The 15,272-nt window shown below is 45.5% G+C and overlaps 1 protein-coding gene across 18 annotated transcripts in view; it reads left to right on the plus strand.

Annotated features, from left to right (window-relative positions):
* LOC139386606 (disco-interacting protein 2 homolog C-like) overlaps positions 1-15,272 on the plus strand; it is a 243,132-nt gene that overhangs the window by 129,849 nt on the left and 98,011 nt on the right. For all 18 annotated transcript variants that reach the window (XR_011629081.1, XR_011629082.1, XM_071132301.1 and 15 more), the window contains exon 2: positions 7,582-7,659. Coding sequence is in view for 16 of the 18 variants with exons in the window: in XM_071132301.1 (XP_070988402.1) it covers positions 7,582-7,659 (78 nt within the window). In the remaining 2 variants the exon portion in view is untranslated. The remainder of the gene's footprint in view (positions 1-7,581; positions 7,660-15,272) is intronic.

The raw sequence follows: 15,272 nt of genomic DNA on the forward strand, positions 1-15,272 counted from the left end.
TTTATTATTTGGTTAGGTCAGGGTGTGACAAGGGTGGTTTTTGTATTGTCTAGGGGTTTTTGTATGTTTGAGGTTTTTCTAGTCTAGGTGTTTTTATGTCTATGGTTGCCTAGATTGGTTCTCAATCAGAGGCAGCTGTTTATCGTTGTCTCTGATTGGGGACCATATTTAGGTAGCCATGTTCCTTGGATAGTTTGTGGGTTGTTATTCTGTTTAGCTGCCTGTCTGCACTATCCATATTAGCTTCACTGTTTGTTTTGTATAGTTTGTTCAGTGTTTTATTAAAGAGTTATGTATTCATATCACGCTGCACCTTGGTCTCCTCCATATGACGACCGTGACACTGGTACTGTATACAGTTGAAGTCAGTTTACATACACCTTAGCCAAATACATTTAAACTCTGTTTCACATTTCCTGACATTTAATCCTAGTAAAAAATCCCAGGCTTAGGTCAGTTATGATCATCACTTTATTTTAGGAATGTGAAATGTCAGAATAATAGCAGAGAATTATTTCAGCCTTTTTTTCTTTCATCACATTCCCAGTGGGTCAGAAGTTTACATACACTCAGGTAGCCTTCCACAAGCTTCCCACAATAAGTTGGTTGAATTTTGGCTCATTCCTCCTGACAGATGGTGGTGTAACGGAGTCAGGTTTGCAGAGTTGAATTGCAGAGCGCCAAATTCAAATTAAATTACAAAAAATATTTAATTTTCATGAAATCACAAGTGCAATATAGCAAAACACAGCTTAGCTTGTTGTTAATCCACCTGACGTGTCAGATTTCAAAAAAGCATTTCGGCGAAACATAAACGCTTGGTTTGCTAAGGACATCTCTCAGCAGACAAAACATTCAACAGCTAGCAGCAAAGTAGATTGGTTACGAAAGTCAGAAAAGCAATAAAATTAATCGCTTACCTTTGATCTTCGGCTGTTTGCACTCACGAGACTCCCAGTTACACAATAAATGTTCCTTTTGTTTTATATCCAAAATAACACGCCAACCAAATGGAGGTATGTTCAGAAATCCACAGGCTCGAGCGGTCACGACGGGGCAGACAAATTCCAAATGGTATCCGTAACGTTCGTAGAAACATGTCAAACGTTTTTTATAATCAATCCTCAGGTTGTTTTTACAATAAATAATCGATAATATTTCAACCGGACCGTAGCTTTTTCAATTTGAGAGAGAAAATGTCTGCTCCAAGCTGCTCACGCATGCAAAACTCTGCTGGCACCCAGCCATCCACTGACGCGATATGATCTTTCTCGCTCATTTTTCAGAATAAAAGGCTGAAACTGTCTAAAGACTGTTCAGACCAAGTGGAAGCCATAGGGAAAGGAATCTGGTTGATATCCCTTTAAATGGAGGGAAGGTATGCAATGGAACAGGGAGCTTTCAAAATAGAAGGCACTTCCTCTTTGGATTTTCCTCAGGTTTTTGTCTGCAATATCTCTTCTGTTATATTCACAGACAATATTGACAGTTTTGGAAACTTTAGTGCTTTCCATCCTAATCTGACAATTATATGCATATTCTAGTTTCTGGGCCTGAGAAATAGGCAGTTTCATTTGGGTACGTTTTCATCCAAACATCAAAATACTGCCCCCTACACTCAACAGGTTAAGCCATTTTGCTTTGGAAGTGTGCTTGGGGTCAATGTCCATTTGGAAGACCCATTTGATACCATGCTTTAATTTCCTGACTGAAGTCTTGATGTTTCTTCAATATATCCGCATAATTTATCAGACCAGAGGACATTTCTCCAAAAAGTACGATCTTTGTCCCCATGTGCAATTGCATACCATAGTCTGGCTTTTTTATGGCGGTTTTGGAGCAGTGGCTTATTCCTTGCTAAGCAGCCTTTCAGGTTATGTCTATAAGGACTTGTTTTACTGTGGCATTAGATACTTTTGTACCTGTTTCCTCAAGCATCTTCACAAGGTCCTTTGCTGTTGTTCTGGGATTGATTTGCACTTTTCGCACCAAAGTACGTTCATCTCTAGGAGACAGAACGCGTCTCCTTCCTGAGCGGTATGACGGCTGCGTGGTCCCATGGTGTTTATACTTGTGTACTATTGTTTGTACAGATGAATGTGGTACCTTCAGGCATTTGGAAATTGCTCCTAAGGATGAACCAGACTTGTGGAGGTCTACAATTTTTTTTCTGAGGTCTTGGCTAATTTCTTTTGATTTTCCCATGATGTCAAGCAAAGAGGCACAGAGATTGAAGGTAGGCCTTGAAATCCATCCACAGGTAGAACTCCAATTGACTCAAATTATGTCAATTAGCCTATCAGAAGCTTCTAATGCCATGACATCATTTTCTGGAATTTTCCAAGTTGTTTAAATGCACAGTCAATTTAGTGTATGTAAACCTCTGACTGCCTGGAATTGTGGTACTGGTGAAATAATCTGTCTGTAAACAATTGTTGGAAACATTACTTGTGTCATGCACAAAGTAGATGACCTAACCAACTTGCCAAAGCTATAGTTTGTTAACAAGAAATTTGTGAAGTGGTTGAAAAATGAGTTTTAATGACTCCAACCTAAGTGTATGTAAACTTCTAACTTCAACTATATATATATCTATATCACTTATCTCAACTAACCTGTACCCCTGCTCATTAACTAGGTACCAGTACCCATTGTAGTTAGCCTAGTTTTGTGTTACTATTTTTCCTTTAGTTCATTTTGCACATTTTTGGTAGTTTTTAAAACACTGCGTTGTTAGGGGCTCTTAAGTACGCGTGTCACAGTACCCCTGTTGTATTCGGTGCATGTGAAAAATACTTTCATTTGAACTCCAGCTGTACCTGCACCTCTTATCTGAAGACAGTCCTCTCGCCTTTGTAGATTGCTGTTCTGATTTACAGAGAAACCTTAGATGCTCAAGGCTTTGAGTCTGTGTGTAAGTGCCTCCTGAGTTCCCATTCACTAACTATGATGAGTTAGACAGATTTGGTATCCACTGACCAGTAAAATCTCAGCACTTTTCTTTTTCGTTGATAGCTTAGCCTTGGGACATGAACCTTAAAGATCCACACTGGATCTGTGCCCCAAATGGCTCCTTATTCCCTGTATCGTGGACTACTTTCTTTGACTGAGGCCCAAAGGGCTATGGTCAAAAGTAGTGCACTGTATAGGGAATAGGGTGCCGTTTGGGGGGGACATGAGGGACCTGGTTTATTGTACAGTAAGCATCTGTACTGTCCGCCTGCAGTATGTAGTGTACAGTAGCCTGTCTCTAGCCTGTCTGTAAAGTGGGCCCTGGCTGTGATGACCATATAAGCCTGGGTTGGCCGGGGAGCAACAGGGAAGGGGCTGCTAGTGAGGCTCAGGCAGCAGGCATCGCCTAAAAAGGAAACGGTGCTGATTTGATTGTTTCCCCCATTACATCCAGCAGAGATAAACATTGTGATGCGGAGGAAGGGAGGGAGGAAAATTCTCGGGGGGGAGGGCTGGGTGAAGGCGAGTGAGTGAGTTTCACCCGTCATGTCAGTCCAGTCTTTACTTTCAGACGACCCTGGGCAGCTATGGTAGCATTTCGTAAACATTCCTGGGAGAGGACTAGGATCGAGCATGCCATTCCTCCCATTTCTACTCCTCCTCCTCCGGCTGCTCCTCCTCATCTCCTCCTCCTCCTGTCAAACTACCTCATCTCCTCCTCCTTTCCCTTCCTATTCTATGGTCAAAGACTCTTATTGTTTTCTACACTGTTGTGTGGTTCGCCTTTGTCTTTCACATGCTGGCACAAAGCCTCCAGCAGCACAGACAACTGAGTTCCTAAGGACAATCTATGAAAAGGAAAACTGAGCTTAAATGTTGAGAACCTGGGCGAGGAAAGCAGAGTGATAATGGGTGTGTCTGTCTAGCGGTATGGGTTACAACCTTTGTCAGCACTAAAAAGCAGGTAGGACTTCTTTGTCCAACTCACCATTTTCCTGTGCAGTAATCGTTTCATGTGTTGGTGCCAAAACTAGCACTGTGAGTATGGTGGCTACTGGGCTACACCCTGCAATTGACTGTGAGGATGCTAGCCTACTTGGACTGTATATGCTCGGGCTCTTGTATGGCCTCTTTGGTGCCCAGTGTTTTAGAAACCAAAGGAGATTCTGAAAGGGAAGGAGTCTCTGAAAGGAAATAGAAGGACTGAGCATTGGATGGATGGAGTCTAGTACAGTATGTATCTTAAATGATTCATAGCACGACGCAGCTTACCGAGTAGATATAGAAAGCATCAGGCATAAATCACTGTACTATACAGAATAGTGTAGAGGTCTGCATGCATATTTTAGTGTTAAGCTCCGTTGCACTTCAACTTGATGCTAATTATTTCCACAAGTGTTCTTTCCAGAAGTAAGACGTGATTAAAACCATCTGCATAAAGGGTTTATACAGTAATTCTCGGGTTGCCTCTGGTATTCCTTCTTAATGTATTGACTCATCAGAGTGCTCAAAGCTCTTCACATGTCTTTAACTGTAATGGAGCATTCCAAAAGGCATCATATTCCCTTTATAGTGCCCTACTTCTGGCAGAACCCTATATAGGAAATAGGGTGCAATTTGGGACACTTACCTATAAGTCCCCATCTATGGCATTGTCTTTCTGTCAACATTCAAACTTTCTATGGACAGGGGACGGCTTTGTGTGGTGTGTGTGTGTGTGTGTATTCAACTCTGTCAAGTCACCATCTATGTGGCATTGTCGCCTTTCAGTCAACAAGGGACCTCTTTATTATGTGGTTCTCAGTGGCTTGTGATCAGTGGCTCGGGCCAGGTCTAAGTTAAGAGTGGCTGCTGTCAGCCCCGTCTGTGGAAACCTAGCGCTTGTTTCTGTCTCCAGATGGGTTCTCATAAACAGCTGTAGCAGCAGCACCGTGGGAGGGAAGTCATGATGAGTCACCCTCAATATTTTTAAAGAGCCTCGTCGTTCGTTGTCTCCTGCGGTCTCCTCTCCTGCTCTGGAGGACACGACTGAGGCGGTTGCCCAAATGGCACTCTATACCCTATGGGCCCTGGTCAAATGTAGTGCACTACGAAGGGACTAGTGTGCCATTAGAGGCAGTTTGAGGATGCGCTCTCTCACTGGGTCTTAAACAGAACTTTGCCCCAAAGCAGGCTGGGTAAATGTGCTAAAGCCATCAAACAGGTTGCATACCGTCAGACAGACAGACGCCAGCGCCATCTCCGCTCTGTCTCACTCTCTCTCTCTCTCGTCTGTCTCTTTCTGTGTCTGTCTGTTCTCCTGGGTTACTGCTTGAAGCAACACGAGCTCATCAGGAAATCTCTAATCCAGAGCTAGAGAAGTTGACTCGCAAATTAATTTCAGTTTGGCTTGGATCGTTTCCCTGAACATCAGTGCATCGTGCCAAGAAGATGCTTGGTGTGTGTGTAAAGCTTCACAGTGGGTCGTGCTGTAACCTATGTTTTGCAGGGTAAGTTATTCAGTCATGGTATCTTTGGCGTGCCACGCATTGGTGCAGACTTCACGTGTGTGTCCATCCGCTCTGTATGCCTGAGACAAGGTCAGGCCTCCTTCCAGACAGCCTTCTGTTCAACCAGACTGGGCTGGTATAGAGACTATGGTAGTTTGGTTAAATATTCATATGTTTACCAGTCCCTGCTGCGCTGCTGCATCCACAGTCTCACTGGGGTGGGAGCTCTCCTACTGGAGATGCTAATTAGTACCATGTGCCCTGCCTCCCCCTCTGCTTCCTCACATCGCTGACTCCCTCCGCCATCGGCCTTAACCCCCTCTGCCCTCTGTGTTTCGAAATATAGAATATATGATGCACATTTAAGGGATTCCAAAAGCCTGATCAACACTACATGGCAAAAAGTATGTGGACACCCCTTCAAATTAGTGGATTCGGCTATTTCAGCCACATTGTTCATTGGGAGATTTATGAAATGGGTTTCCTTGGCCAAGCAGCCGCACACAAGCATAAGATCACCATGTGCAATGCCAAGTGTCGGCTGGAGTAGTGTAAAGCTTGCCGCCATTGGCCTTTTGAGCAGTGGAAACGCGTTTTCTAGAGTGCTGAATCACGCTTCACCATCTGGTAGTCCGACAGATGAATCTGCGTTTGGTGGATGCCAGGAGAACGCTACATGCCTGAATGCATAGTGTCAACTGTAAATTTTGGTGGAGGAGGAATATTGGTCTTGGGCTGTTTTTCATGGTTCGTGCTTGGCCCCTTAGTTTCAGTGAAGGGAAATCTTAATGCTACAGCATACAATGACATTATGTGCTTCCAGCTTTGTGGCAATAGTTTGGGGAAGGCCCTTTCCTGTTACAGCATGACATTGCCCTCGTGCACAAAGGGAGGTCCATACAGAAATGGTTTGTCGATTAGTGTGGAAGAACTTGACTGTCCTGCACAGAGCCCTGACTTCAACCCCATCGAACACTTTTTTTCGGATGAATTGGAAAGCTGACTGCGAGCCAGGCCTAATCGCCCAACATCAGTGCCCGACCTCACTAATACTCTTGTGGCTGAATGGAAACAAGTCCCCACATCAATGTTCCAACATCTAGTGGAAAGCCTTCCCAGAAGAGTGGAGGCTGTTATAGCAACAAAGGGAGGACCAACTCCCATGATTTTGGAATGAGATGTTCGACAAGCACATACTTTTGTCCATGTAGTGTATTATTGAGTTATTGACAGTTCTGTTATTTTTATGTATTGCTGTTTTCTTGAACATACCTGGGTATTACTGCGCTTTAATGTACAGTACTGCTTTTACTATGAGTTTAAAGTTGCCTTTATACACCTTAATGTAAGCCTTCCAGTTGAAATTGTATGCTCTGCATCTTCAATGCCTGAAATGTTAGAATGTCTGTCTTGTTCAGCCACATACTGTCATGAATGTTGTGTCCATCAGTGTCATCAATGCACTACTGTGGTTGGTTGATGAGCTAAATGACCAGCTTGCCTTCCTCATCTCACTGCCAGCCTGTTGCTGCTCATTCCTTATCCACTCTGGCCGGTCATTGAGTTCAATCAAAGTGGATTTGCCTGCCAACACACACACACAGTCACACCCATAGTCACATCTGCTTCCCCTGCTCTGAGAGCTACAGACAGCTAATATGTCCGTGGTTAGAGAAGCCAGATCTTGTGACTAGTGTCCGAGCCCTCTCCCCTTCCTCTTTCCCCCAGCCTCTCCTTATTACCTGTGAGGGCACCAGGCCTTGGTGAGTAATACACACTGGCAGCTGGGACTCTGTCGTATTTATCACGGACACTTACTACAGTCACTGCAATCATCTACTCCAGCTAGGCTACTACCCAATCCATACTTCTCTCCTTCCTTGTTCCTCCCTTCTCTCTGCCACTTCCTGTTTGTCCAACCTAGCGCCAAACACCCATCTTCAGCATAGAAAAGGACAAAGCGTAGCAGCGACTAACCAAACAGTTTAACCTGTTGTATACTGTCGTCTGCTGATGCCATGGATAGTGTGGTCTGGTATCAGTGATACTGTAGCAGCATGCAGATCTCTGAATAGGCCTAAACTTCTATTATTCTATATCCTTCCGTTTCACTAACGGTAGTTTTCCTCTCCTTTGGCAGGTGACATCACACAGAAAGGCTATGAAAAGAAGAGGTCCAAATTAATTGGGGCCTTCCTCCCTCAGGCACCAGGTAAAGGTAAATACCCCTCCAATCAAAACAATGTCTGTCTCCACTAATCTGGAAATAGTGATATGGATTCTGGAGTAGAGGTCTTTGTTTTAGACTGTATACCTCAAACCCAAAGCTTGTTGTCTAACACAATAGTCATCTCAGTCTCTGCCCTCCCAAGTCACTGGGTGTATATAGGTTCAAGACTAGTGGGGTAAATGACTGGTTCATTATTATTAGTATATATATACAATGGCATAACTTGGTTATGTAGACCAAACTAATATAATCTCACAGACCCAGTCTAGCTAATAATGTTCTCACTATTAGGTCTTGAAAGCTATAGAACTACAGGAACCACTTGATTTGACAGTCACTCACTTTTCAATTGGTTTTATTCATTCATTTTTACATTTCATCTCGTTAGCACAAAATTAGGCAACATGTTACTGTATGAATGTGTGGGTTGCAGTTGCGGTTAGCTATAACCCTCTGTCATTTTCTACAACAGGGGTATTAAAGTTCTGATATCTAAGTGGCCATTTTGGAAAATAAATCCGGTCAGAAGGAATGTTCATTGTTGACCCAGAAGACACCAATGACAAAGCTCTTTTGTGCTCACAGAGGACTGTATAACAATGGCCTCCACTGCATTTGCTGTGTGAATGGTTGTTTCCCCAAAATCTAATATTTTCAAGTGAAAGTGAGGATCTGTGTCCAAAATGGTACCTTATTCCCTATATAGTGCACTACAAACTGTTCCAGTCTGCGCAGCATTCCATCAGACGGCTTGTCCCCGAAGGCCCCAGGACACGTTTGACACCCCTGTTCTACCAAGACATTGACTAATGAAACATTTACTAAATGCCATTGGAGGCAATCTGAATTTCTTTTTTTTTAAATTCCCTGACTAGCGCTATAAAAGCAGTACAGAATTCCTTTACTGAGGGTGTGTGTGTGTGAGAGAGAACATGGTAGTAGGCCTAGGAGGGTGTCAGCAGGGTTCTGCAGAGGTTTAAAAGTAAATGAATAGGGTTGGGAGCCCTCACCCAGTGTGTCCCAAATGGCACCCACAGAATGGAGACAGGAAGCCTGCCAGGAAAAGCATCCTCGCTCGGAAGTTAGTGTGAACACACAGGAAACATTTATTTAAAAAGGTTGTTCTTAAACTGATACAGGCACCCTAACACATTGTTTATGGTCATGTACCAAAATACAAAGATACTGGTCTGGTGTTCTGCAAGAAACTGAAAATCCTAGGGGTTGATCTAGAATTGGACCCAGTTTCTTTACTTTTAGGTCTCCCTAGTAGGCATGTTACTTCTGTGGGTAAAAGGAGGCTTTACAACATCCTTACCTTCGCAGCGAGGAAAAACATCCTTTTACAGTGGATTAGTGATAAGGTTCTTTCTATTAAAGATTGGCATAAGATACTATTTGAATGGGTGCCTCTGGAATATCTCACATGTACATTGCATTCTAAAACAGACCAGTTCTACAAAGTATGGGAACCTTATCTAAATTACCTAGAACCTATCAGCTATTATGCTGCAAGGATTCTCTTAGAATGGCGGGGATCTATGCATTTCAGAACTACACTGTACGTTCTATGTGTGGAACCTAACTTCTTGGTTTAAACTGACCTTTTTTGTTTAATTTCTGTTTGTAAGTTTGTTTAAAATGTATGTATTGAGAGACACAATGATGGTGATGGGGTGAGAGAAGCACCGAGCGGGAAGAGGAAAATGGTGTACGTGTGTGTGTGTGTGTATATAATATGTGTAAGTGAGTGCTTTTTTTTGTGCTTGGTCTCTGTTGTATCTCTTAATATGGGTGAAAATGGTGAAATTCCAATAAATACTGTTACAAAAAAAAAGGTTGTTCTTCATACGACAGTATGGGCAGCTGCTACTGTTGGCAGACATACAGGCCCACTAATAGGTATTTGTCCTAAATGGCACTATATTCCCTACATAGTGCACTACTTTTGACCAGAGCCTTGTGGGAATATGGTGCCATTTCAGTGACGCACCCAATCATGGTGGGAGAGGCTGACCAATTTGTCTCAAATACATATTTTAACATGGGATGCACTGAATCCAGGCAAATCTAGGCCACTTGGCATGAACCATAAGCAGATATGGCAGCAGACATCCTAGATAAGGTATGTGTGTAATTTAATATCATGCCATATGGTGTCTACAGTGCCAAGGAGCCTTCAGATATGAGAAAGCCCCTTGTTATTCTCTGTGATACAACAGTGTTGTAGTACCCGCAAAACACCAGTCTCAATGTCAGTGAAGAGGCGACTCAGGGATGCTGGCTTTCTAGGCAGAGTTGCAAAGAATAAGCCATATCTCAGACTGGCCAATAAAAATAAAATTAAGATGGGCTAAAGAACAGACTCTGGACAGAGGAACTCTGCCTAGAAGGCCAGCATCCCAGAGTCGCCGCTTCACTGTTGATGTTGACTGGGGTTTTGCGGGTACTATTTAATGAAGCTGCCAGTTGAGGACTTGTGAGGCGTCTGTTTCTCAATCTAGACACTAATGTACTTGTCCTATTGTTCAGTTGTGCACCGGGGCCTCCCACTCTTTCTATTCTGGTTAGTTTGCGCTGTTCTGTGAAGGGAGTAGTACACAGCGTTGTACTAGTTCTTCAGTTTCTTGGCAATTTCTCGCATGGAATAGCCTTAATTTCTCAGAAGAAGAATAGACTGACAAGTTTCAAAAGAAGTTATTTGTTTCTGGCCATTTTGAGCCTGTATTTAAACCCAAATGCTGATGCTCCAGATACTCAACTAATTATAAGGGCACAGGGCAAGACCCAGATGCAGACACGGGTGGCAGATGGTTCGAGTTTCTGATATTTATTATAATTCAAGGGGCAGACTTAGTGAATGGTTGTGGACAGGCAAAAGATCATAAACAAGGTCATAGTCCAGGAGGTACAGAATGGCAGCATGGTCAGGCAGGTGGGTTCAGGGTCAAGGCAGGCAAGGGTCAAAACCAGGAGGACAAGCAAAAGAGATAAGAAAAAGCAGGAGCACAGAAAAACACGCTGGTTGACAAGACGACCTGGCAACAGACAGTCCCTGGGTATTTGTTCAAACGGGGAAAACCGGTGACACCTGGAGGTGGGTGGAGACAAAGACAGGTGAAACAGATCAGGGTGTGACAGTAACCCCCCCCCCCCCCCCCCCCCTATGGGTGCCAGCGGTGATGAGGGACGGGTCCAGGATGTCTTTAGCGGGAACCCAGCACCTCTCCTCTGGGAGAGGCCCAACCCTCCCTGTCAAGCAGGTACTGGCAACCCCTGCCCCGTGGTCGAACCCTCAGGAGGTGTCTCACCGTGTACGCTGGCTGACCGTCGACGACACGGGGAGGTATGGGCCTAGAAACAGAAGACAAAGGACTGTGAGACAAGGGCTTAATCTTGGAAACAAGAAAAGTAGGGTGAACACGGAGGGTACGTGGTAACAGCAGTGGGACTAACTAAAGTTTGTGGATTTCCACCCGGAGGGGCAGGTCCCGTGAGGACCACCATTCCCTCTGCCTGACCCGCTAGCGGGGAGCCAGAGTCCGGTGGTGGACCGGTTGTCGACGATACCTGGAGGTGGTCTTGAGAAGAGCCGCCCTGAGCTCTTTTCCAGGTACACCGACAGTGGGGGACGAACATCTGGGCATGTTTACCTCAACTTCTTGCTCTGAGAAGAGTGGAGGCTGATACCCCATGGAGCGTTCGAAGAGAGAGAGTCCAGTAGCCGAGTAGGGAAGAGTGTTCCGAGCATATTCTACCCATGCCAGTTGCTGGCTCCAGGTGGTATGTTTACTAGCAACGCGACACCAAAGTGTCTTCTCCATGTCTTGATTGGCTCTCTCCGACTGACCATTTTGATTGGGGATGAAAATCTGAGGACCGACAGCCCGGCAACCCAATAAGGATGCAGAACGCCTTCCAGAATCGGGATGGGAACTGAAGACCCCGATCCGAGACCATGTCAACCGGGAGTCCATATGGATTCGGAAGACGTGCTGCACCATGAGCTGGTCCGTCTCCTTGGCTGAAGGTAACTTGGGTGGGTGGTTTTGGAAAACCTCCCTTCCACCGTCAGATTAGTGGTGTTACCATCTGACGGGGGAAGTCCAGTGACAAAATCCAGGGAAATATGGGACGAAGGGTGATGAGGGACAGGGAGCGGTTGAAGGAGGCCAGACGGAGCATTCCGGAGTCTTGCTTTGAGACATCAGCAGCCATGGTGGGCCGCCAGAAGCATTGTCGGAGGAAAGCCAGGGTACGAAGAGCCCCGGGATGACAGGTAAGCCTGGAAGAGTGAGCCCATTCCAGGACCTGAGGCCGGGCCAAATCAGGAACGAGTATCCTGTTAGCCAGGGTCCGGCTGGGAACGTTGTGTCTTGCGGACCAGAGCCTCAATACCCCAAACAACCGAAGCCATCTGTTCCTGGGCAGAACGAGAGAGAACCAGGATGTCGTCAAAGTAGACAAAAACAAAACGATTCAACATGTCCCAGAGCACATCATTGACCAGGCCTTGAGTCCAAACAGCATGACCAGGTACCCAGTGTCCACTGACAATGTTGAAAGCCGTCTTCCACTCGTCTCCTTCATATCCGCACAAGGTGGTAGGCATTCCGAAGGTCCAGTTTGGAAAAGATGGTAGCCCCCTGGAGAGGTTCGAAAGCCGATGAGAGGGGTGGTAGAGGGTACCGATTTTTGATCATAATGTAATTGAGGCCCCGGTAATCAATGTATGGACGCAGGCTCTTGTCATTCTTCACCACAAAGAATCCTGCGCCAGCAGGAGAGGCAGAATAACAAATGCTCCCAACAGCCAGAGAGTCCTCTGTACTCCTCTATGGCCTTGGTCTCAGGACCAGACAGGGTATATAGCCAGCCTTGAGGCGGCGTGGTGGCCGGGAGGAGGTCAATAGGACGATGGACAATGGGAGGTAGCACGAGCCTTGCTGAAAACCTCCAGGTCATCGTACTCTGCAGGAACAGCAGAGAGATCCGAGGCCGTACTCAACCCTGGAGGCAGACGTTCCGTGGCCGCCTTCAGGCAATATGAATGGCAGAATGAGCTCTGAATCCGTGGTCCAGTCAATATCGGGGTTGTGCTTCTTGGAGCCAAGAAAATAGGGATGTGGGGAGACTCAGAGGAGAAGCTGTATTGACTCACTGTGGTTTCCAGATACCCGCATATTAATGGACTGTGCTGTGCGTGACTCTTCCAATGGAGTGGCTGTCCAGTGCCCTGGTATCCATAGGAACAGAGATGTTGAGTAGGGATACTTCGTTCTGATACCAGGGTAGCATCCATGAAACGCATCTGCCCCAGAGTCAATGAGCACCCGGAGAGACTTACACTGGTCTACCCACAGCAATAAAATGAGTTTTTGGTAATGAGAGTTAAACGGTTCCCAGTCAGGCTCACCAGTGTAGCCTGCATGAACGTTCCCTAGGCGATACTCTAGCTCTTTCCAGTTGCATAGTTTCCGGTGTATCTGACTCACCCGTCATCAATGATTCTCGAGGGAGCTCGGGTGGCCTCGGATCCCCTTGGGGGAAAAGGCCTTCGGGGACTTCCGGATTCCTTCGGAGGTGAGTGAGCTGCAGCGGATGCGCGAGTGTGAAATAGGCCAGACCTCCTCTCCCTCCTGTATTCCCATAGACTTCCATCAATCCTAATGGTGAGGGCAATGAGAGAGTCGAGGTCCCCCGGTAACTCCTGAGTAGCTAGCTCATCTTTTATCACCTCTGATAATTCGTGAAGGAAAGAATTGAATAAGGACTCTGGATTCCAGGCACTCTCGGTGGCCAACATGCAAAGGACTACAGTGTAGTCTGCCACACTATGGGAGTCTTGGCCTAATTCAAGTAGTTCAGGCCGATTCTCTCCCGGATAATGGAGAATCGAAAACCTTCCTCACCTCTGCCATGAAGACCTCCAGATCACAACAAAGAGCGGATTGTTGCTCCCAAACTGCCATAGCCCAGGAGAGCTCCCTTCCTGACATTAGCGTAATAATATACGCCTTCTTTGACCGGTCAGAAGTTGGCTGCAGCTCAAATGTGGGAGCACTGAGAAGGAAAGAACCCTGGAAGAATCCCCAGATTATCACTCCGGAGGTGGTAAGTGCGGTTCTTGGGTAGCCGGTGTAGGCTGTACAAACCCACCACTAATAGTAAAAGGTTACTGGGTGGTCTCAGAGGTGGCAGGCTTGCCTATGAGCTAACTCACTGATTCGCTCCATAATAGCCTTGAGCCCTTGGTCGTGGCGTTCCATCAGGGAACGAAGCCCTTCCAAAAGGTCCAGTAATAGCTCCTCATGCCTCCCAATGGTGGCAGCGGGGCGGAGCTGGTCCAAGTCTGCTGGGTCTGTCATGGCCAGTTTGTACTATAAGGGCACAGGGCGAGACCCAGATGCAGACACGGGAGGCAGATGGTTCGAGTCTCTGATAGTTATTATAATCCAAAAAGCAGGCAAGAGAATGGTTGTGGACAGGCAAAAGATCATAAACAAGGTCAGAGTCCAGGAGGTACAGAGTGGCAGGCAGGCTCGAGGTCAGACAGGCGGGTTCAGAGTCAAGGGTCAAAACCGGGAGGACTAGCAAAAGAGAGAAGAAAAAGCAGGAGCACGGAAAAACGAACTGGCAACAGACAAACAGGGAACACTGGAATAAATACCCAGGGACTAATGGGGAAAATGGGTGACACCTGGAGGTGGGTGGAGACAATCACAAATACAGGTGAAACGGATCAGGGTGTGACACTAGTCTAAAGAAGGTCAGTTGTATTGCTCAGAACAACAGTTTTCAGCTGTGCTGACATAATTGCAAAAGGGTTTTCTAATGGTCAATTAGCCTTTTAAAATTATGAACTTGGATTAGCTAACACAACGTGACATTGGAACACAGGAGTGATGGTTGCTGATAATGGGCCTCTTTACGGCTATGTAGATATGTAAAGCTCGTCGTTGGAAGGAGGAGACCAAGGTGCAGCGTGGTAGGCGTACATCTTTCTTTTATTGATGACACTGAGAAAAAAACTAATACAAAACGAAACGCACAGTTCTGTTGGGCTGGAAAGCAACAGTACAAAAACAAGATCCCACAAACTAAGGTGGAAAAAAAGGCATTGGGAACCATACCCGGCCAACAACGAAATAGACAACATAGTTTGCCCACCGTAGTCACACCCTGACCTAACCACATAGAGAATTAAAATATCTAAGGTCAGGGCGTGACAAGATATTTCATAAATCTGCCGCTTCCATTTACAACATTGACATACAACAATGTCTACATTGTATTTTTGATCAGTTTGTTATTTTAATGTACCAAAAATGTGCTTTTCTTTGAAAAACAAAGACATTTTTAAGTGACCCCAACCTTTTGAAGGGTGGTGTAAATCAAACACACAGGGAATTTACTGAATGGTTGCCTCCCAAATGGCACAATATCTCTGGTCAAAAGTAGTGAGCTTAGTAGGGAATAAGGTGACATGTGGTACTCAAGCTATGTCTGAAACTAGCCAAGTGTGTAAAAAAACGTTCTCGTCTAAAAGGTGCCCCCATGTCCACTCATTGTGCTTGTAAAGAGACATGCATAATGAACAT

The sequence above is a fragment of the Oncorhynchus clarkii genome, chromosome 28 (assembly GCF_045791955.1).
Source record: "Oncorhynchus clarkii lewisi isolate Uvic-CL-2024 chromosome 28, UVic_Ocla_1.0, whole genome shotgun sequence".
Lineage (NCBI taxonomy): Eukaryota > Metazoa > Chordata > Actinopteri > Salmoniformes > Salmonidae > Oncorhynchus > Oncorhynchus clarkii.